Source organism: Phalacrocorax aristotelis, chromosome 11 (assembly GCF_949628215.1).
Source record: "Phalacrocorax aristotelis chromosome 11, bGulAri2.1, whole genome shotgun sequence".
NCBI lineage: Eukaryota > Metazoa > Chordata > Aves > Suliformes > Phalacrocoracidae > Phalacrocorax > Phalacrocorax aristotelis.
This window is the reverse complement of record NC_134286.1, coordinates 23741107-23764560: the sequence shown is the minus strand read 5'-3', so window position 1 is coordinate 23764560 and position 23454 is coordinate 23741107. Positions and strand designations below refer to the sequence as shown.

General features: G+C 56.3%; 1 protein-coding gene across 4 annotated transcripts; it reads right to left on the bottom strand.

The window, feature by feature from the left end:
- Positions 1-17: 17 nt before the first annotated feature.
- Positions 18-14225, bottom strand: LOC142063049 (uncharacterized). 4 transcript variants are annotated; one of them, XM_075106363.1, is made up of 6 exons: positions 13728-14225; positions 12584-12985; positions 11292-11690; positions 9697-9798; positions 8929-8969; positions 18-7901 (listed from the first exon to the last, which is right to left on the bottom strand). In XM_075106363.1, the coding sequence occupies exons 1-6, from the start codon at positions 13777-13779 to the stop codon at positions 7686-7688; spliced, it is 1212 nt and encodes a 403-aa protein (XP_074962464.1). In that variant the 5' UTR covers positions 13780-14225; the 3' UTR covers positions 18-7685. The 4 variants fall into 4 exon arrangements, with proteins under 4 accessions (XP_074962464.1, XP_074962463.1, XP_074962462.1 ...); XM_075106362.1 differs by lacking the exon at positions 13728-14225 and adding an exon at positions 13164-13543 and having other exon boundaries at positions 8929-8963; XM_075106361.1 differs by lacking the exon at positions 13728-14225 and adding an exon at positions 13164-13542 and having other exon boundaries at positions 11298-11690.
- Positions 14226-23454: the final 9229 nt, after the last annotated feature.

The following is a 23454-nucleotide window of genomic DNA, read 5'->3' as shown; positions in this document are numbered from 1 at the left end:
TTTTCCCCCCACCCCTGCCAGCATGAAACCCAGCCTGACCTCACACACCCGCTCTGAGTTTCGATGCTCCTCACGCTGTGATCGGTCCCATCCATGGATTTCAGTAGTTTTCTATGCCCTGGTCAGGCTGCTTAGCCTTAGGCTAGAGCCTAGGTGGTGACTCCGTCATTTCATAGAATGACAGAATCACAGGAACCATTAAGGTTGGAAAAGACCTCCAGGGTCATCAAGTCCAACCGCCAACCCAACACCCCCAGGCCTCCTAACCCATGTCCCCAAGGGCCACGTCTATAAGGTTTTTGAACCCCCCCAGGGACGGTGACTCCCCCACCTCTCTGGGCAGCCTGTGCCAGGGCCTGACCCCTCTGGCAGGGAAGACATTTTCCCTCACACCCAACCCAAACCTCCCCTGACGCAGCTTGGGGCCGTTCCCTCTCGCCCTGTCACTGGTGACCTGGGAGCAGAGACCAACACCCACCTCGCTGCATTTTTGGTCAGGAAGGACAACCACCTTTAAGACAAGTGGAGCTTACAGCTAGCTCAGTACAGACTGTATGCCAAGGAGAGTTTTTGGTTTGGATTTGGGGTTTTTGGGTGGGTTGTTTTTTTTTTTTTGTGCTCCCACTCAGATTCTGCCTTTCATGTTTTCTTGCAGCCAACTGGGCATTTTCATTTTTAATTTAACTTCTCTTTCTCTCCGTGCCCAGCAGAGTACAGGTTTTCTGTTCCCATCCGCTTAGTTCCGCAACGCAGGACCAGGTATTTGCGGGGTCGTATCACACATCCCTTGGCACTTTGTCGTCGCAGCAAAGGGCTGCTGCATTCTGCACGCGGTTTACGTGAGATTGGGATGTCTGAGAGGCTAAAAGCAACAGAAAGCAGTGCAAAGGCATGGGCGCAAGACACGAGCAGGAAAAAGCAATTTATGAACAGGAACAACAGCTCTGTCCTTTCCTCAGGGATGTTCCATCTCTGGAGCAGCACATTTCTTGGGTAGCCCTTGGCAGCCGCGGCGAATGCATCAACGTGCAACAGCAATGTTTGGGGTGACCATCCACCCGAAGGTGGCTTCAGAAAGACACTGAAGGATGAAACTTTCATTCTCCAGGCCGACATTTCATTTGCCTGCAGGAAGGATGAGCTACCATAGACGAGTGTTGCCCACCTGCCGCTCCCACCATGTCCCCATCATCCATATCCACCTCTTCTTTTAACTGCTCCAAAGAGTAACTTTTGTCAGTCGAGCCACGCTGTCCACACCAATCCTTCCAGGTCACTGGAAGGAACCTTTAAAAACATATTCTCTACTTAATCTTAGATAAACTAAATGAAAAACGGAGGCAGGTTTCTGCTAGCGCCTAACTCCTCTCACAAGTATTTTAAAAGCTTTTCCGGCACTTGTGTTTTACCCTGCATCTTTGAGGGGCTGGGAGAGACCAACCAGCGAATACAGCAGCACAAACCTGTAAATATTGGCTGCGAGGAGGTGTCTGCACACCTGCCACTTTGGGCCAGTGCAGCTTATTGTGGTCGGAGGGAGATAAGAAGAGCAGGCAGCCATCAGCAGAAGCGAAACTCATGCCACAAGCTGCCTGTAAGCACAACCCCAGGGCCTTCTCTCTTCCCGCTCCCACGCTGCTGCAACCCCAAAGCCATTGTCAGTCTCTGCTAGAAATCAGAAGCGTGGGGATGAAAAAGTTGCATTTTCCGGTCAGCCCCAGCACCCCAGTTGCAGACAGCAGTCGGAGGCCCCCCGACGCCCAGCAGGACCAAGCCCAGGATGCAGGAGGCATGTGCACGGAGCAGCTGATGGCTGCTCACCCCCTTCTGCGGTCCCCAGGCTGGAGGAGACCAGCTGCCGCCCCCCTACACCCAAGGGCAATGGGGAAGGACTCGTGTCCTGCCCACAAAACTACTGAGCTGGACAGGAGGGTGCTGGGGCGGTCAGGCTTTGCGGTGGCCAGCGTGCTCCTGGCCATCACCGATATTCCTGCAGGCGCCCAGCAGAGGTGTCTGCGCAGAGCTTTGCATACTGGGGGGAGTGTGTGTGTGTCCGTGTGTGTCCCCTAAAATTCTCTGCCTAGGATTAAATGAGAAAAAACCAGCAATCAGTAAAAAAGGAGTCAGATTCACCTGATCAGTCCCAGTGAAGGAGGTGTTGTCTGGAGACCCGGCTCTGGGAAACCAGCTGACAGCAAGCTCTTCCAGCCTGCTCACGTGCAGAGAGGTGCAGCTTGAAGCCTTGGCAGACAACTGTAATCTTGACTGTGCTGTGTTCGTCACTTTAAATCAGCTCAGGTAGCCATGAAATGCATCCCCTAGGCTCTGAGCAACCCCTATACAGGGGACAACTGCGGCACTTTTTCCCTCTAAACAAATAATGCGGCCGAATCCCAGAATGACGGAAGAGCTGAGGTTAGAACTAGTCCAAGCCACCTGGATCACCTAGAGCAGGTTGCCCAGGACTGTGTCTGGGTCTGGTTCTTCAGCCAATTTTCAACCCATGAAACTGATAAATCCACTTATCTAACCTATACTTTGTCAGCTTCTCTGTGAGGATGCTATGGGAGATGGTATCAAAAACCTTACTAAAGTCAAGGAAGACAACACCCACCAAGTCAGCCACCTCATTGCAGAAGGCTTTCAGGTTGATTAAGCAGGATTTCTCATTCATAAATCCATGCTGACTCCTCCTGATCACCTTCTTGTCCTTCATGTGCTGGGAAATGGTTCCCAGGTTTAGCTGCATCATCACCTGCCCGGGGACGGAGGTGCAGCTGACTGCCCTGTAGTTCCCTGGGTCCTCCTTGTTGCCCCTTTCTGAGGATAGGAGCTCTCCTCCAGTCTTCAGAAACCTTGCCAAGTTGCCACAACCTTTCAAAGATTATCAGGAGTGGTCTCGCCATGCTGTCAGCCAGCTCCCGTAGGACTCATGGGCGCATCCTCTCAGGGCCTATTGGCGTGTCCGGTTTGCTTAAGCGCTGCCTAACCTGATCCTCTGCCGCAGAGGGAGTCCTCGCTGTGGGCTTTCTCCGGGCCCTTGGACCGCTGAAGGCCAGACTTACTGATAAAAACCGAGCTGAAGGCGGCCTCGGGTGCCTCGGCCATGTCCTTTGTCGCCACGTCTCCCACCCATTCAGCAGCTCTCTCAAAGGGTGATACTCAGCCACATGGGCCTGGGATGGGTTGAAACATGGAAGAATAAATGACGACAAGCAGCAAGGCTGTTGCGAGGACTGGTGTGCCACTTGAAGTCTTTAAAATACAAGGCTACTGGTATTCAGCCGGAGGAAGCTTGCTCTGCGATGCAGCCAGCGAGCACCTGAGATCTGCAAGCACCAAGCCATTTGCAGCCACAAGGAAAGCCACACTGACCTTTACAAGCTTTAAAGAACAAACAAGGACGGGCCTGGAGGGCAAAAGCCCTGTGAAGAAGCTGCTCAGAGAAGGAAATGAAAAGGCTGAAGCAGCCGGTACGGCTGCGATGTGGGTTAGACACAGGGATGGCAGACACAGCGTGGGCAAAGGCCAAATGTCTTCTGTGGTGGGAGCTCAGGGTGAGCAAAGAGGTGGAGAGGAGAAGGTAGAAACAGCAAAGCATGAAGAGCGTCATGGAGCAAATGTGGCCAGTCTTGTCTCCTCTCACTTTTCTTTTTTTCCCCATTAATTTCTGCAGTTTCCTCCCCGTTTTGCACACAGTGTGCTCTTCCTCCCGCAGAGGCGAGACCCTGGCTGCAGCCCTGCAGGCGCTCGGTCTCTGGAGCTGCAAGAAGAGCTGCGGGCTTGCTGCAAGGACTTCACAGCTGCTCAGCTGCACGAGGAGGTGAGCGCAGGGCCTGCTTTCTCCTCCCCCGGGCTAAACTTGCAGTCTACCAAAAAAGTGCAGAATTTCAACAGCTCGGTGCCACAAATGCCGTTGCCCCGTTACCATATCGGCCAGCGCCGAGGGCAGGTCTAGGCACAAATCTGCACGTAATTAGTACTAAGTGGAGCATCTTGCCAGCAACCAGCAGACACTTGCCTCTCCCCAGAGGTGCATGTACTGCTTTCCAGCCCAGCTGTCTGGTGGGAAGAGCAGCCGCTGGTGGCAAGGGCGCATGGGCTAAAGCAAATATAGCAAAGTTTGGGAGCTCCCGAGCAGGCGTGTCATAGAAGAGCCCGTTTTCCTGGTTGACACATTCAGCAAACGACATGCACATTACACAGCAGCCAGAAAAATGAGTGCAAGTGGCACTTTGCTTCCAGAATCAGGTGCTGAAGTTCCTGTTAAACCCATCGCCCCAAATCCTCGACCTGCAGTCCAGCCAAAAGACAGCCTTCCCCCTAATCAGGCCTGAGACAAGCTGAGCATGGAAGAAATTGAATTTTAGCTTGATTCAAGAGGAAAAAAAAAAACCAAGTGAGTTTCCAGAAGGAAACTAAGCTCAGTCTTCCTATGGGCGTGTTAAAGCAAATGTAAAAACTGCGGTTTTCTGTGAAAAGGCCAGGAAGGTGCTGCATTTGCCCTTTGGTCTAGATGAGCTCACTGAGACCCCTCCGCTCCCTTCGTCTCCACGCTGCCGCCAGCTCACCCAGCCAGAGAGGGGCCAGCCCCGTGCGCGGCTCCCTCCAGCCGGGGCAGCGCTCCTCACCCTCCACACCACTGAGTCGGCCCCAGAGAGGCGTCTTTCAAAAGCCGATGCTAGTTATTGATGGGAAATAAGCCTAAAGAGACAGCAGGTTTCACCCCTGGGAAAAGGGTCGTTCCCAGCAGTGGCTCTGATGGGGCTGAGGGGGACCAGTAAGCCACAAGAACCATAGCATGCCTTCATGCTACAGCTCGTCGAGCCCACACCAGCATCCTCCTCAGAGATAAGCCTTGCACCACAAGCACTTCGTATACAGAAACACGCCAGCCCGTCAGGTGAATTTTGCCCGATAGCTCTGTTTTCCAAGTCCAAAATAAAACCCGTACTAAATCAACTGGCCAGTTTGGCACGACAGCTCGGTGGCGGAGTAATCTCCCAGGCAGCGCTCCTTTATCTATCTGGCCCATCACGTGCTTATATATTTTCACACCGAGCCGCAACAGTTGGTCTGAGTCCAACGTATGAGGTTCCCCTTCCTCTCTACCTCCCAAACTTACCAAAAAAGCAGAAGGATAAAGCAAAATTCTGGAAACTCTTGCAAAACTTCACTTTCTGCTGTTTTCAGCTTATCTCAGGCATAACTAGGGAGAGATCTGCCTTTGCACTGATGGCCAAAGCATAATTTCATTCCAAGAGTGACGTTGCTGTGACCTAGCTGGTCGCTTTAACCCAACTTCCATTTTTATACCCCCAGCAGCCTGTCAGCAGCACACGAAGTGTCACAAGTTTCCCGTAGCCGAATCCTGGTTAAGCAGGACTGTTGGTCATAGCTTACCTCATTCCTGTAGCCCGGGAAGACATTGGAACGGAGGGCAGCCCACTCCGCAGGGGTGCCACAGCGCCTGGTGTGACGCCAAGCCCCGAGTCCCGCAGGGAGGGTTTCATCCCCCGCGGAAGCGCAGGCCCAGACAGATGTCCAAAGCAAACCAGCAGCTCAGGGCGTGCACAGCTCCACGGCAATGAGTTTCCCTCGCCCTCTGCCGTCACTCGGCTCCGCGCGGTATGAAGCAACCAGAAGCACCACTGTGCAAAGCAGAGGAGAACAGCGCAGGACAGGGGAGGAACAGGACGGTCTGTGCATGCCCTGCAACATCTAAAAAGGTTTCCTGCAGACTCACAGAGGTGCAGAGGATCGGGGCTTGCTCCTGTCTCTTGGGATTATCTTCTGGAAGCAGCTGCTCAGCCTGGAGTGTCTCCGTAGCACGTGGGCCGGGCTCCCCAGAGGTGCTCTCTCGAGGAAGGAGAGGCTGCTCTGGGAGACACAGATGCTGGAAATGGGGCAGTTGTGTTGCGGGGTGATTAGTGGACACGTGAATTCAGTTCTAGGTCTCCATTTTTCTTCAGGGCTGAGATTATTTTGTGGCTTGCCAGATGCAGGGGGAGGCTAAGCAGTTATTCTGCTGACCCTTTCACTGGGTTCCGTGGCTGCTGGCAGGTGCTGAGGACCAAACCTGTGCCCTGAGCAGCCCTCCCCTGCCCTTGCACGCTCCCCAAGGATGGTGCTTCCAAAGCCCTTCGGTAGCGGCGCAGAGACAGACCCCCAGCTCTACCGAGTGGACTGTCAGTAAGGCAGTGACCATACACGCTTCAGCCCCAGGAGTGACAGTCATATTTCCTGTGTACTTATTTGCTGCTTCTTTGCTTTTTCAGTACTTTCATCTCTCCTGCTACTTAAGGCCTCACATTAACGACAGCAGTAGATCTGTCTTTACTTAACGCAAGTTTCCAGCTTCTGTGCCTTCACTGAACCACAAAACCCGTCTCTTTTCTGAAGCTGGCAGGGCTTTCTGAGAGCAGAGCAGCCAGGCCCTGGGGCAGGTCTTCCACCCAGTGCCAGGAGAGGGGCTGGAGGACACTCGGCTGGAGATGCAGGTGAGCGGAAAGTGAAAACTGCATGTGCCGCTGCATCTCTCTCCAGAAAAAAGTTTCTTCCCCCGCTAACAGCAGAGAGGGCCATTGGAGGCGGCCTTGGAGCGGCTGGAGGTGTTGGCTGCTCTCTCCTTCCCGCCTGTAGGGAGGAGGGCAGGAGGGAAGGTGGGAGCAGGCTCCTTGTGCTTGGCGCTTTGAACATCGTCTTCAGCATCATCCCTCTTGCACATCACCCCGGGTGACAGAGGAGCACCCAAGCAGGGAGAGAGGCGGCTTCGGCGGACTGTCCGAGGGAGCCCTGCCCCGCAGCCTGGCCCTCTCTGCGTGCGCCGACAGCGGCTGCGGCTGGGAGACACCAAGAGCTCTCCCCCTTTTGTAGCACTCCTTTATTTCTGACGGGACCCCATGCTTTGGTACGTACTAACTGGCTTTCCGTGAAACCCAGAGGGAAGTAAAACCAACGTATGCCCTCGCTGCACCTTAAAGATGCCTGAAAACACTGGCACTGCTGGGCGAGACGCGGCCTTTTAGTTTTACACTAGAATTACACAGCTCAGCCTTCTCCACCCATGCACGCAGCTTTGAGGAAATGGCACTATGTGCCAGGAAAAGCGTTGTACAGAAAGCCCCACCTCCTTCAGAGACACATTTCCCCACACAACAGTGGAGGAACCTGTTGCCCTGGGATCCCGAGGCCGAGCAAATTTCATTGCAGGAAGAGTCTGCTCAACAGTCACTTGGCATACTTATAAAAAATAAGGACAACTTTTCAGGTCAAAGGATCTTCATACATTCTTTTAATATGACAAGACTATTGGTACTGAGCCCGGGACACAGGATTAAAATCCAATTAATGCTCTCCGTTACCCCTCAGATTAAGGTGAGCCTATGGAAGGAAGCTTCCCATGGATGAACTGTTGATCTGCCTTTGCCATAGGCATCTTCCTCTTACGCCGGGTGTCTTTGTACTCTCAGGAAGTCTCAAGGAGAAACTAAAGCCAGCTCACCCCTGAAATTCAAGAGAGACTGCAGTTTGAGGCAAAACTAATGCATTTCTGTACTCAGCTGCTCCAAATCCTTTACAGCCTAGGCTCAGAGTGCGGAGCTGATGGAGGGGGAGCCCCGAGGGTGCAGCATCAGCAGAGACAGCATCAGTGACAAAAACATTGCCTTTGCTTTGAGTAATGACTACTTTCTGCAAAAGTCCCGCTTGAGGCGGCTCCCAGAGTCAAACGAGGAGGTTCCAGCGTCCAGCCTTTGCGGACTAGAAGTTATGGTTGTGTACATGACCTCTGATGTTGGTCTCGGCTGTGGATGTTCAAAGCTGCCTCCAATGGTGTCATAAACGGTTATCACGTTCCTCATCACAGCGCTTTCCACGTAGGACTCCTCCCTGCTTGAGACCTAGAGAAGTACAAAGAAAAGCCCAAAGATGAGAGCCTTCTCCAGGGGCTGTGCTGGGATCAGGAGGGGTCCAGAGCTACTGACTGCACGCAATGAGAAGCTACATAAAGCCCAGATGGCATCACCCGTGACAGTGGTAGGGCCACACTGGTCCCAGCTCGCCCACCCCACGGATGCAAAACGGGCTCAGCCCATCAGGTACACCGGAGGGTGACATCTGCTTTGCCCAAGGACCTCTCAGACAAAACAGACACAGCCTGGAGAGCAGGTGGGAGAGCTCGATGGACACTGGAAACAGGGGCAAAAACCTTTGCTGAAGTTTTGTCGTGGTTTCCAGACCAGAGAGCGCAGGGTGGGGAACCTACCCTCGACCTTGGCTATTTTCACCAGAAAAAAAGTAATCACCAAACCCTCTTTGTGTGAAACAACTGTAGGCTGGCAGGACCTGCAAGACACGCTCTCTGGAGTACTCTAGTACTTCTGGGACACCTGCCACCCCCACGGAGTCATCTTCCCCAGCACTACGTGGTGCGCAGAGAAATGACTTGAGCCATCTCGCTCTCACATCCCCTTCTTGGGTTTCTTTGCCTCTTTCTTTCTGCTTTATTTATCTTTCACAGGTAAAACTTGGTGTGAGATCAGTCACTAGATCATCCACACCGACCCCTGAAGGAGTGCTTTAACATAAATTCATGAGACTAGGAAGCAGGGGGGGATGATTATCTCTGCGTTTCTTTGCCTTCAACAGTTCTGCGTTTTCCTTGCTGCTGCCGGCCAAAGCTGTCCCAGAGCTTCTCAGCCATGAAGGTAAGGCTCGTGTTGGTTTGGGGTCTGACTGGGAGGGAGGCGGAGGGGAAGCGTGCAGCTGGGGAAAGGGCAGGCACTTTGCAGCCTTCCCTTACAATAGTGAATTAACTTCCTAATTTTATATCCAGCACCCGGTTCTTGCCGCTCAGTACAGCTTATCCAAGCCAGCGGTTAACACTACACCCAGGGTGCCCAAGAGCCCTCAGATTTTCCCCCGTACCTGCTGTTCCTTAATGATTCTCCTCTTCTTCTGAGCTGCACCTAGGAAAAAGGGAGTTTTATTATCTGGCAAACATGCTGCTAGTCTTGTACCTTCCTCTCTCCCAGCACTGGAGAACCAGGATTACTCCACTGGCACTTACACCAGGGGGTTGATGTGCATTTTGCCTCTAAGGTGGAGATTTCTATAAGTTCTTTCTCTCAGTGCAAGCAAAATTCCCCCCTTGGAAACAAATGAATTTGTTTCCTGACAATGGCATCCTCGGGGATGAAGGTTTTGAAGACACCGCTCATGGAAGCTGTGGAGATACGCACCTTGTTGCCTTATTTTAAAGTGGAAACACCCCAAGGTATTCTCCCCAGCTGGAGTTTTAAAGTAACTACAACAGAATAGCCATGGCCACCCTTATGGGATGCCTTTCAGCTTCCATGAACCTGCACCTCTCTTACGGACTCGATATGCTGCAGTATCTTGATTGCGATCTCAGCACCAAAAGGTATGAGTTCCCCAGAAAACCATTGCAGCAGCCCCGTGCTGTGCTTCTGCTTCGTTAAGCTGCATTACGAACCTGAACTGCACTCAGCAACTCTTAGGACTGGAAGGAGGCGGCACATTGGAGAGGTGCTCTTACAGAAGGAATAATTTTAGTGTGAAAAGCAGAACCCAGGCAACTCCTGAGCCCTCCACTAACTTTAATACCCAAGAACATGCCTAGGTGAGCTGAGGGATGCAACCTGGAAGGGTAAAAAGCAGGAGCAGATCACTCACCCCGGTGCTGTATGTACCAGAAGATCAGGAATAGCAGAAGGAGGAAGATTGAAGAACAAAATCCAATTACACAGTAATAGACGTAGGCTGGCACCGTGGGGCCTGTTGTTTGAAAGAAAACGGGTGGTGTCAGTGTTTGCTATACAGGCAATTGCAGTGGTTTCACCACATTTTCTAGAGCATTCCTGCTGATTACAGCACTCCGCTTGGCATCGGAGAGCAGCACTGCGGACACACAGGTCAAAGGAAATATTGCATTGCAGAAAGCCCACTCACATCTACAGCTGAAGCATTGCTGAGTTCCCTTTCCTGCACCCACTGCCTGCACGTCTGCCTGCGCTCTGCCCACCCGTGACACCACAGCCCTTGGAGGTGCCGGACCGGGGAGCTGCGGGTGCCCAGTGTGGAGCCCGCCAGGGCTCAGGCTCACAACCTGTCCCTGGGGTTTGCGATGGGCATCTTCCCCCCGCACCCGAAGCCGCGTGGAAGTGCAGAGCCTGTGCAGGAGGCTTCTCTGTCGGCACTGCCGGGGAGGTGGCTGACAGCTTCAGCCCGTGCCGGCCACAGGCTGGAATTTGTGTGTCTGCCCCAAAAATATTCTCAGAGATATTTCTATCATGTGCACATCTCCCGCGCTGCCGGAGGGGATAGGGAAGGGGCTCGCCACTCCCAGCACAGAAGGCGCAGACGTTCAGGTCCTGCATGCAACGATTTGTGCCAAACCACACCAGATACTGCCACAGAGACCATTTCATGTACTTTGTGTGTAGGGTGGCAGCAGGGTTGTGGAAGTCATTGGTACGAAGGAAGCATGCTCTGTTTTGTGCCCTGGGGGGTGGCAGAGATCCAGCCGAGAAGGCAAAACCCAGGGAGGGAACTGGGAATTTACTGAATGCAAAGTTAGGGTTTCAAAACCCCCGCGTTCACTGTGGAGAGTGATAAACCAGGGCAGGGAACAGCAAGAAACAAACACAGCGAGGGAGCGAGATGGGTGTGAGGCACATCATCAGGACTGCGTGGCACTGTGAATAAACACGCCGGACTCAGGCAGGTTGAAGGAGCCTGTCCTGCCAAAGGGACCGAGGCTGCCAGCCTGACTGCATGATACACGCATGATACATGTATCATGACCCCATGATACACGCGCCTCGCACAGGCGTAGATAGCAATCATTTGGTACAGTTTCCCTACCCATGAAGCCAGAGAGTTAGCCCTGAGCACCCTATTCTCCCCAGTGAATACTGGATTTCATCCAGTATGGGACCCAACCACAGGGTTCTCAGCTCACATCGCTCATCCATAGCCATTGGCGCTGGGGAAAAGCAAGGCTGGAAAAAGAGTTTGTCTCATGTAGACACGACCAGCTGCATGGGAAGCCCTTATACCTTGATTAAGGCAGCAGTGCAGGACAGCATGGGTGTTCTGCCCCAAAAAGAAGAGACATAAAGCACCATAGAAGAGACTCCAGGAAATCCTCTCTCAGGTGCAGCAGTTCCCTTTGGGTGGAGGGGTGAATACCCTGCCAGCGCCGCCCCTCCCTGCACACATGGCTGGGGCAGCGCAGAGATGGTTGAGCTGAGCACGCACACGCTTACACTCACCTGCGTGGTCAGGGCGCTTGTGCACTGTCAGGTTGATGTGCTGGGTTATGTGTGGGGGATCGAAGGTGACAGTGTAAACCCCGCTGTCATTGAGCTGCAGGTCCTGCAGCAGCAGGGACCCGTTCTCGGGGAAGAACTCAGCACGGTCATGGTACTTGTGGTGCAGGAAAAACTTTGCAGAGCAGCTGCTGGGAGCCCCACCAGCACCCAGGGAGCAGTTCTCCACCGTGCAGGTGATGAGTCTGTCCACGCTGTCACTGAAACCCCAGGAAATCGACATCGGGAGTTGAAAGTCACCATGAAAACTGTAGGAGACGGGCAGGAGCACGGACTGACCCACGGTGCCGCTAGTCAAATGCTGATGGATGTTGACGTGCACACACAGGTTTCCCCCTGCAGAGAAGGAAGGGGAAGAGGCAGATCAGCGACACGCTTCACCCCGCAGTGTGTGAGCACGGGCTGGACCCGCTGCCCCTTCCCTGCTTCAAGCACAGCCCCGTGCGGGCGATGGCAGCACCCCTCGCCCCAGCACCCCTCGCCCCAGCACCCCGTTAGCTGCAGCTCCACGCACAGAAGCCAGGCCTCAGCAACGTGCAGCTGCTGCGTCCACGTCTTGGGGCAGGGGGGATTTGGTGGGGGACCCGAGCTATGTCAGCGAAGGGCTCTGGCTCTGCAGGGCTTGCAGGGAGCTGCATGGGCTGAGCCTGCCCGCAAGGCAGGGCAGCAGTGCAGGAGTTGACGCAGGACCTCTGGCCTCTGCTCACCACGCCTCCAGCACCGGCTCAGCCGCACCTGGCTGGGCGCCGAGGCAGGCAGCGAGCATCTCCGAGCCGTCCCCTCGGCAGGGAGGAAGCTGGTGACCCTTCCTCAGCCCCCGTGCGCTGCAGGGGCTTTTGCGAGCGTGCCGAGCCCAGGCTTTCTTCCTGCGCGGGGCAACCGCCGCGCTCCGGCTGCTGCGAGCGCTGGCGGTGGGAGCCGGGGAACAGGGGGGTCCCAGCTGAGACCAGCCCAGCTCGGCCGGGGGGGGCCAGGGAAGGGCCGGCTGCGCTCCCTTGCCCTCCTGGCTGCTGCTCCTCCCCGAGGGGAAAGGGTTTGCCAAGCTCCCAGCCCGAGGTGCAAACCCCCAGGCAGGCAGGTTGAGCGCCGGGCAGCGGAGCTGCCTAAGCCCTCCCTGGGCAGGCGGGGGGGCAGGCGGGGGGGCAGGCAGGGGACAGGCAGGGGGGCAGGCAGGGGACAGGCAGGGGGGCAGGCAGGGCTCTCGCAGAGGGTTTTGACCTTACACTTACCTGCGGTGTGAGGGGGGATACACTGCTCGTGCACTGTCAGGTTGATGTGCCGGGTTATGTGTGGGGGATCGAAGGTGACAGTGTAAACCCCGCTGTCACTGAGCTGCAGGTCCCGCAGCAGCAGGGACCCATTCTCGGGGAAGAACTCAGCACGGTCATGGTACTTGTCGTGGCGGAAAACGTCTGCAGAGCAGCTGCTGGGAGCCCCACCAGCACCCAGGGAGCAGTTCTCCACTGCGCAGGTGATGAGTCTGTCCACGCTGTCACTGAAACCCCAGGAAATCGACATCGGGAGTTGAAAGTCACCATGAAAACTGTAGGAGACGGGCAGGAGCACGGACTGACCCACGGTGCCGCTGGTCAAATGCTGATGGATGTTGACGTGCACACCCAGGTTTCCCCCTGCAGAGAAGGAAGGGGAAGAGGCAGATCAGCGACACGCTTCACCCCGCAGTGTGTGAGCACGGGCTGGACCCGCTGCCCCTTCCCCGCTTCAAGCACAGCCCCGTGCGGGCGATGGCAGCACCCCTCGCCCCAGCACCCCTCGCCCCAGCACCCCGTTAGCTGCAGCTCCACGCACAGAAGCCAGGCCTCAGCAACGTGCAGCTGCTGCGTCCACGTCTTGGGGCAGGGGGGATTTGGTGGGGGACCCGAGCTGTGTCAGCGAAGGGCTCTGGCTCTGCAGGGCTTGCAGGGAGCTGCATGGGCTGAGCCTGCCCGCAAGGCAGGGCAGCAGCCCCGGAGGGGGCTGAGAGGTGGGCTCCGAGCCCCCAGCACCCTCAGGGTTATGTGTCCCTCGGCACTGCAGCGCGCCGGGCCAGGTGACGGCCGCCTTTGCCCGAAGCAGCTCTCAGGCCTCGAGCCCCGATGGGAAAGGGGGAGGCAAAGGCACAGCCCCCTCCTGCCCTTCATCCAGCGGTGCGTGGAGCAGCCCCTGGCACCGGGACCCTGCCCGGGACTGATGCCAGCGCAGGTCCCCGACGGCGCACACGGCTGCAACGACGGTGCCGGGGGCCGCGGGCGAGCTGTCGCCGCCGCCCAGCCCAGGAGCCGCGGCAGCACCCCCCTGCACGGCCCCCTTCCACCGGGCTGCTGCTGGCGGTGCACCCCGTGCCCCGGGACCCCCGACTCAGGCCAGACTCACCGAGGAGCAGAAGGAGGGAGCCGAGGCTCCAGTGGCACCGCCCGGAGGACATGTCTGCGTGGGCTGGGGACCAGCCGCGACTGCAGCGGAGGAGTTGGGGCAGGACCTCTGGCCTCTGCTCACCACGCCTCCAGCACCGGCTCAGCCGCACCAGGCTGGGCGCCGAGGCAGGCAGCGAGCATCTCCGAGCCGTCCCCTCGGCAGGGAGGAAGCTGGTGACCCTTCCTCAGCCCCCGTGCGCTGCAGGGGCTTTTGCGAGCGTGCCGAGCCCAGGCTTTCTTCCTGCGCGGGGCAACCGCCGCGCTCCGGCTGCTGCGAGCGCTGGCGGTGGGAGCCGGGGAACAGGGGGGTCCCAGCTGAGACCAGCCCAGCTCGGCCGGGGGGGGCCAGGGAAGGGCCGGCTGCGCTCCCTTGCCCTCCTGGCTGCTGCTCCTCCCCGAGGGGAAAGGGTTTGCCAAGCTCCCAGCCCGAGGTGCAAACCCCCAGGCAGGCAGGTTGGGCGCCGGGCAGCCGAGCTGCCCGAGCCCCCCCGGGCAGGCGGGGGGGGCTGGCGGTGGGGGCAGGCCGGGGGGCAGGCTGGTGGGCAGGTTCGGGGGGCAGGCGGGGGGGGCAGGTTCGGGGGGCAGGCGGGGGGCAGGCAGGCGGGAGCAAGGCTGGGGGGGCAGGCGGGGGGCAGGCAGGCGGGAGCAAGGCTGGGGGGGCAGGCAGGCGGGGGGCAGGCAGGCGGGAGCAAGGCTGGGGGGGCAGGCGGGGGGGGCAGGCGGGGGGCAGGCAGGCGGGAGCAAGGCTGGGGGGGCAGGCAGGCGGGGGGCAGGCAGGCGGGAGCAAGGCTGGGGGGGCAGGCGGGGGGCAGGCAGGCGGGGGGCAGGCAGGCGGGAGCAAGGCGGGGGGGGCAGGCGGGGGGCAGGCAGGCGGGGGTGAGGCGGGGGGCAGCCTGGGGGGGGCAGGTTCGGGGGGCAGGCGGGGGGCAGGCAGGCGGGAGCAAGGCTGGGGGGGCAGGCGGGGGGCAGGCAGGCGGGGGGCAGGCAGGCGGGGGGCAGGCAGGCGGGAGCAAGGCGGGGGGGGCAGGCGGGGTGGGGCAGGCGGCGGGGCCGGCGTGGCGGGGCGGAGGGGTGGGAGGAGGCTCCGGGGCTGCACAGAGGGAAGTGCTTCTCCCCGAGCGGGGCCGCGGGGAGGCAGGGACGGGGCAGCGCCTGTGCCGGGGAGCTGCCGCTGTGGATGCGGGGCCCTGAGCGTGGGAAGGAGAAGCGTGAGCTGCGGACGTGGGTGCGAGGGGACAGCTCTGGCCCCGGGAGCCGCCAGCCCCCTGAGCCCCCGGACCACCTCCTCGGGGCTACACGGAGAACCGCAGCTCCTGCTCCCCTGCTGCGCTCCCCAAGTCCATGACTGCCAGCGCCCGGTTGGCGAGGGCGGGAGCGAGGCGGTGGGTCTGGACCCTCTCGCACACAGCCGCCCCCCACCCCCCAAGAGGCAGCCGGAGCAGAATCAGAACCCCATCTGTCTTTTTACTGTATCTTGGCTGCTGCTGTTCAGAGACGACCATGGCTCTGGGGCCGCAGCCGTGGGATGTGGGTCGGTGCTGGGGGAGCACGGCTGCAGCGGGGACGGGCTACCAACCTCCTCAGGCCTGCTCTCTGCAGAAGCCCTGCAAGACACGTGTGGGGCCGGCTCTTGTCGCCTGCTCGCGCCCAGCGGCCACCCAAGCAGGGCTTACGGCACAGCCGCTACGCCGAGGGGTGCCCATGGGCATCGTGGCACCCGCAGGGAACGGTCAGCAGGGACCCTGCAGAGGCGGCCAGCAGCTCCTGGCAGCCCCCGCTGAGGTGCCTTGACCTCTCTGGGCTTGCCCCAGGCTTTGGAAAATTATCTCCCCTCCTGCCTGGCTGCCGGCACAGGCCTAGGTGATGCTGCAGATGCAGCCTTGGCTTTTGTGGGGAAGAAGCTGCTGGAGGAAGGGGCGTTTCTTTGCCTGGAGGAGGGGGGACTGCGTGGGGAGAGGGGCTTTGACTGCAGGGAGCGGTACAGCGCTGGAGGAAGGGGTGTGTGGCTGAGGACAACCAGGTCACCTTCCCCTGGCGGGGATGGGGCGCTGGTCCAGGGGAGGACGGGTGACCTAAAGTGCTGCTCTGTCAGCGAAGGGCTCTGGCTGTGCAGGGCTTGCAGGGAGCTGTATGGGCTGAGAAACACCAGTCAGTGAGCCTGAGAGATAGTATTTCTTCTCTTCCAGGAACGGGCACAGCCAGGGGCTGGGCCAGCTGTTTTGCATGCCCTGTCAGGGTTAAATTTGTGTTTTCCAACCCATACCAAAAATATGAGAAAGCCTTTTCCCATGTATATTATCAGCACATAGATGAAAGCACAAGAGACCTCCTGAAGTTACAGCCATCCTGGTTATCACCCTTCATGGGCTGTCCAGAGGTTACCAGAGGTAAAGAATACAGCCCTGATAGAGCAGCTGAAGCTGCGAACGGGAGCAGAGTGAATAGCTTTGCTGGGTCCAGCTGGATACTGCTCTCTCTGGGGGTGGCTTTGGCAGAGGCTTGGCAGCGCGTATACGAACCATGTTGTGATGCTTCCCCCCCTCACCCCGCCAAATTTCTAGCCTTCTGGGGTTCAGGGGAGCACTTCATGGTCACCACCAGCTCCTTCCCCTTACCATATCAGCTCAGCATTATCCCAGTGTCAGCTTTTACATCCCCCAATTCGCTTTCTGCCTGCCCCATCCCAGACTTACCGATGAGCATCAGGATGGAGCAGAGGGTGCAGCATCCCTGCAGGGAGCTCCTGTCCTGCTTGCCTTGGAGGTGCAGCGAAGGCATAATCATGAGAAGCTGAGCACCTCTGCTCACCTCAAAATTTGCATGAAAATATGTCTCAGGTAGGAGGTCAGTGGCCAGCAGCTCTGGGGCATCGACTTTTAACCACCTGAGCCAGCCCTGGCGAAGTCTGGCTGCACGTCGGTGCCTCTGCAGCCCCTCTTCAGTTCTTCACTTCAGGATGACATCTGCTGTCACGGCACACAAGGGCTGGGGTGGTGGGATGCAGCCAGCCCAGGGGAGGGCTCAGGGAGGGGCTGGAAGGGTGAGGGTACATCAGAAGTCTCTAGCGGCGAGGCTGGAGCTGGAGAGGTGTTGTCAGAGCAGGCGGGTGAACAGGATGGGGGGCTGTGATGTTCCAGGAGATCAATGAAGGAGCTGCAGAGGATAGCGATGGTCCGGAAAGAGCAGGAAAAGTCTGTAAGGATTTGGGAACAAAAGAAAATTTGAGAGGCTGGCATTTCATCTGAGTATATATGCTTATGTGAGGCAATGCTTTTAAGTGAAAGTGAATCATATTGGTCTTCAATAATCAAACTTTGTGTTAAGCAGAGCTGAACCAGGTGGGTTTCATGAGCCCAGAGAGGTCCTGGGCCACTAAAGGTGAGGTGGGTCCCATTGCTGAGCCCAGGCAGCAATGAGACAGAGCACATACCCCAGCACACGCAGGCACTCTCTGCACAGCCAGCCGCTGGCGGGTGGGCACAGACAGCGAGCGGTGCTTTCACCAGCACCCCCGTGCCCACACGCGGCACCTACAGGGTCACGGAGGATGCAAAGGGCCCGATCCTGCTTTTGCTCCCCAGCTGATGGGGCTCAGAGCTCGCTCAGGGGTCTCACACTCGTTCGCATCACACAAACACCCTTCCTGCGCCCAGCCCCGCTGTCCCTCTTGCACGCAGCCCCCTCGTCCTATTCACCAGCCAGTGTGGCTGCAGCTTTGCTACGGGCTCAGCTACAAGCACAGACTGGAGAGCACCCTCACACAGAAAACAGGTGGGAACTGCCCTTTTTATGCCCCCTCCTCTTTACTTTGCCATGCTTGTTCTTCCCCCTCGACTCCTCCCAAATGAACAGCCCACCCTTAATTGCTTTTCACCCCATTTCGGTACACCAAATTCACTGTTTCCGATGCCGTTACCTAGGCAATCTGGTATCCCTCATCAGGCACAGAGCCTTGCAGGACTGCTCCCCTGCATCCCTCAGTTACCTGGGAAGTCTGACCATTTCTTACATTGCAGTAACAATATCTTGGAGGCGAATGATTACATAGCTCAAAATTGTCTACTGTCATGATTTTAAAGAGGATTTGACCTCTAAGGTCTAGCAAAGCAACTGTCACCTTCACAGATTCCCACCCAGCCAGGATCACTGCTAGTCAGGGGATTTATTAGTTTGAATGTTTGCAGATTATAAACCCAGGAGAGACAGAGTCAAAGCACCCGGTGTTTGTACATCCCCGGTTAAATCAAGGTTCAAGCTAGAACGCTTGCTTTACGTGTAATCACTCAAAGATGCATCCTCAGCAGCCAGCTCAGCCTTATTCCAGTGGTCAGCAAGGTATTGCGCGGCAGTCTCTGTGCCAGAGGATTTCTTACTACAGCACATCTTACTCTACGGTCCTGATTCTCTTTTGTAAGCGCTAGCTCTGAGAGTTGTGGGTTTGTCGTGGGTGGCGTTTTTTGGTTTAGTTTGGGTTTTTTTAAAAACCCTATTAGTATGAGGGTTACAGGAAGTCCAAGCAGATACTCACCCTCTCTCAGCACCAGGGGAGAGGCATTAGACAGGATTTCTGAAGCGCATGAAAACTTCAGAACTTGCCTTAATTAAGGTGGGTTTCATCTCAAAGTTTTCTTGGAGATCTCCGTCGCTGCAGAAGTATAAAGTGCTGTGACTATAAGGGCTTCAAGTTTGCCAACAAATCTAGCCCAAGGAGTTTTAAAGGATGAAGTGAGGGGCAGGTGGACACTTTGCAGGGGTCTCTCCCTCCCTCTGTGTACTGAAGGGTCCCCTTCTCCTTCAGAGCACCTCATGAGTCACATCACAAAATTCAGGTTTGCTTTGCAAAAGCCTCGCGACACCCCAGCCCAGAGCACAGCACTCGACAGCGTCCGTTGCCTCTAGCCTGCTTTGGACCGACGGACATAACAGTCGCGTTGCAGAAGCCCTCACGCACTTCAGAAAGCCTTTCTCTGCTCGAGTGGCTGTGTTCTGCCGTGGGACGGCACCTCTGTGGGTCAGCTTTGGGGAGAGCAGCTGGGATGTAGGGGCAGATATCAGCTCTCTGCAGCTGGCCACAACGACCAACGTTCATCTAGAGAGTCTTTCAGAAATGGAGTTTGCAGCCGCAGCAGATGAGCTCATCCTTACCTCTGCCACCTACAGCAGCCTCCCAGGAGGCAGGAAATCCCTTCCTTGGCACTTTCCAGCATTGACATAGAAACATCCTGCCTACCCTTCGTAGCTTTGTAAGTATTTTTAAAGTAAAGTTTAATTGTATGCGTGTTTCCTCTAGAGACTTTTGTTTCTTGTTTCCAGAGCTGTGTGCACCCTCGGGAGTTGATGTAGCCCAACCCGCTGCAGAAATACCAGAGCATCCATTTCCACGGGACCTGCCTGCACATCCCAGCAGCTGTGGGACCGTTGCTTTGGTCTGGGGGCTCCAATGCCACACGCACACCGACACGGTAAGGCTATTTTAGAGGCATGAGCAATGCGGGGGCAGGAGGTGAGAGTACCAGGGCTGCAAAATGGGCTCAGCGTTGCAAAAGCAGCATTACCTGCCTGAAACATGGCAAGCCTCTGCCTCGCGCTAAGGTGGGGACCTTGCAGAGCACCGGCAAACGCAAGACAAGGCTAATCAGCAAGTGAAAAATTAGGAATTTAAGAATTCCTCCATCTACAGCAGAGCTTGAGAAGCCACACTGTAATAAGGATCTGCGAAGCACCAAGAGTAATAAACAGTGATTAAAAGTACATAAATGGTAAAACCATGACCATTTACAGTAGCCTCCGTGACACCCCTGAACTGCAAGGCTTCGCAGCAGAGCCTGTCACCCCGGGGTGAGCAAGTCACAGCCCGGCTGCCACCCCCTCCTTCTGCACACGAGTGTGGCCAGGGCTGTTGTCACCCCAATTACCGCTGCCTTCATCTGCGCCGCTGGGGGAAAGGTGTCCGCGTGGGGCGGGGGTGACATCCCCGGCTGGGGTTTGCCGTCGGAAGGTGACACCGTGCCCCCCCTACGCTGTCTGTGAGCGGCAGCGGGGGCCCCTTCTCCGGAAGAGCTCAGTGCAGCCAAGTTCAATACATCTCCTCTGCAGCTCAGAGAAACCACCTGTTTCTCTGATATCTGAAGACAAATGCCAGTTAGGTCACTGGTTTCAGGAAAGCACAGCAGAAAAGGTGTTTTCCTACCACAGCCCCACTGGAGATGCCTCCTTTCACACCCCCTGCACTCAGAAATAAACCCCAAACCACAGCTCACAGGTGCTGCTGCAGGGACTCATCTCTAAACTGAGCCACCCTGGACACGACCCCCTTCCCTTGCTCCAGCCCAGGCACCCTGCGGTCCCATGGCCCTGGGGCTCAGACCCTCCTGGACTTACTTGGGAAGAGCAACCAGCACCGTGGGGAAGTGCCCGTGTCTCCTGGCCCTGGGACGTGGCCCTGAGGACGGACGCCGCTGGTCACGGACCTCTGCAGGGCGCGGGAAGGAGCTGGGAGCCACCACTGGCTATTTTCCTCTCTTGGGACAGAGGCTCGCAGCTCAGGGGACAGCAGGATGAGGGGGGCAGGACAACCCCTTGACACCTCTATGGATCTGTTGGATTTTCCCTGGGCAGGGAAAGCTGAACGTCTAACAAAAGGCAACCACAGCCCAGGGATGAGTTACCAGCCTGGTACCCCGCTCCCTGAAGGTCAGAGAAGTGCAGTCCAAAGCCAAGCAGGACTCAGGATCTTCTTTTTGCCCCCCAAAAAAACCAGAATTTGAGCAGACAAGCACAATTTCTCCATAAAGCAGAACTGCCGTATTACACTGGCTGGGGAAGGACTTTGTTTTCCAGCCCTTTCACAGTTACAAATATGAAATACATACAGTTTGTCCCCATCAGCACATAACACAAAGTACATAGGAATGCTTTTTTTCTCTCTGAAGCATCCTGAAATTGACTTAGGATGTTTTTTTCTGAGGGAGGTCGGGAAGGAAGGACCCACTGAAAGGGCTTCACAGACCACAGATCTGGGACCCCAGCCCACAGCCTGGGAAGCGGCACATCCAGCAGCCAAGAGACACCTGTTTTGGGGGAGGACAAGCTGGAAAGAGTAAAGCTCCTCCCCTTCACTTTTAGCCTGGGAATAGCCAGCATAATTAAGATATAACAGTACATTTTGCTTAGTGAGGATCACCTGACAGGACACAGCAGTCTCCCAGCTTCCTCCCCCAAAATGCCCTGGAAAGAGCAGAAAATCCCCCACCCTAGCCCACACCAGAGACCCCAGCTGGTTACAGCTACTCACAAAAAGACACACCTCCTGCAATACTTACTTTCCACTTACTTTGTGCACAGGGGGGAAACCCCCACCACAACCCCCTCTACTTCCCCCTCCCCAAGAAACCCCTTTCAAGGCTAATTTTATGGCCCACAATTCATCAACGCACCCGTGAGACAAGACTGCCCCTTTGCTACCTAATTCCCTTCAAATCCTTTTCACCTGGAGCCACATTAAAGGGAAAGTATTTGTGTAAAATATCGAGGAAGACACGCACAATGGCTGCAAATATGTGGGAAGGACAGAGGAATAAACCGAAAATCTTGTGGAAATCAAGATTAAACCTGAAAACAGGAGGGAAAAGGTTATGTGCATCCTTTATCCAGGTGATTTGCTGCAAACTTGCTGATGCAAAGCCTTGTCAGAGCTGTCCCGGTGCCTGGAGCGGCTTCAGGCTGTGTTTAGAGACCTCATCCCGGTGGCGCACGTGAGCTTCCCCAGATGAACTGAATTACAAGGCCTCAAGGGCTGGGTTGTATATAAAACCCTGCCATTCAAAAATAGACTCGTTTCTTCCTTCCCTAAACTTATGTGGGGAGTAGTTTTGCCCCCTCTTGCACATTGCTGAGCATAAAGTATCGTCATCTGTGACTCCTGTATTTGACATTAATAAACACATCAGCAAAATACAAAGCTCTAGATGGAAGAGAAGCTCACAGACGGAGAGCAGGCAGTCGTCAGCATGGTGTGTGACACCCCCTCTACCTGCTCGCTGGAGGAACCAGAGCAGACGTGCTGCTTGACCCTGAAAAATCAGTTTTATGTATAACCAGTGTTTTAACAGAAGGATTTTAATGCAGGGGAAAGGGCTAATGCTCATTTTCCTGTGTTCAGCCAGCTTGCTTGTGCTCTGTGTCTTTCACAACTCTCTCCCCCCACCTCCCCTTTTTTGACACCGAAGCCTGACTCAACAAATGTCAATAGTGAAACTTCCCCTTATCTTTCACCAGGGCTTATGTAAGTGCATTTAAAAGTGTCCTTAATTGGTGCTGGATGGGGATTGTTAATTCAAACATGCAATATTTTCCTAGAACATAACTCTGTCTTCCAGGAATCTTTATTCTCTATTTCACATCTTCTCTTCTGCTTGGTAGCAACCTTTCCATTCTTGCTGCCTCTTACATCTTCACCTTTCCCCCTTTCAAGTGTTTTCAAGTCCACAGTCTTTATCAAAATCATCTTAGTGAGCATTCCCTCATGGTATTTATCGGTGCGTAATGCTACAAGCTCTGCAGAGACGGGACTGATCCGCTCCAGTGGGGTCCGAAGACGAGCTTCTGCACCACAAAGCTGGTTTTGCATTCAGTTCTTTTCAGTAAAATAATGAAATTCCCTGCCTATAAAACGTTTTGAGGTTTGGCAGTACTGAGAAATCAAACTGCTTTTGAGCAACGGCTTTTTTGCTGAGCCTTAGTGGCTGTTTTTACATAAAACCCCCTTTTTGAGAGCCAGGGAGAATCTCTGTCCTCTATTGGATGCGGGGGGAACATGGACACAGAGGATGAGGAAAAGGCTGAGGTACTCGATGCCTTCTTTGCCTCGGTCTTTAACCATCAGACCAGTTATCCCCGGGGCATTCAGCCCCCGCAGCGGGAAGGACCGGAGGGATCCACCCGAGAGCACTGAGGGAGCTGGCGGAGGAGCTGGCCAAGCCACACTCTCCATCATGTACCAGCAGTCCCGGTTAACAGGGGAGGTCCCAGACGACTGGGGGCTTGCCGATGTGACACCCGTCTACAGGAAGGGCTGGAAGGAGGATCCGGGGAGCTACAGGCCGGTCAGCCTGACCTCGGTACCGGGGAAGGTGACGGAGCGGCTCATCTTGCGTGCGCTCACCAGGCACGTGCAGGACAGCCAGGGGATCGGGCCCAGACAGCACGGCTTCATGAAAGGCAGGTGCTGCCTGAGCACCCTGGTCTCCTTCTGTGACAGGGTGACCCGCCTGGTGGGGGAGGGAAAGGCTGTGGCTGCATCTGCCCGGGCTTTAGCAAAGCCTTTGGCACTGCCTCCCACAGCATCCTCCTGGAGAGGCTGGCGGCTCGTGGCTTGGCCGGGTGGCCCCTTCGCTGGGTAAAAACTGGCTGCACGGCCCAGAGAGCCGTGGTGACGGAGCTAACCCCAGCTGGCGGCCGGTCACGAGCGGGGCTCCCCAGGGCTCAGTGCTGGGGCCGGTCCTGTTTAGTATCTTCATCAATGATCTGGGCGAGGGGATCGAGGGCGCCCTCAGGGAGTTGCAGGTGACACCAAGCTGGGCGGGAGTGTCGATCTGCTGGAGGGCAGGGAGGCTCTGCAGAGGGACCTGCACAGGCTGGATCCATGGGCCAAGGCCAGTTGTGTGGGGTTTAACAAGGCCCAGGGC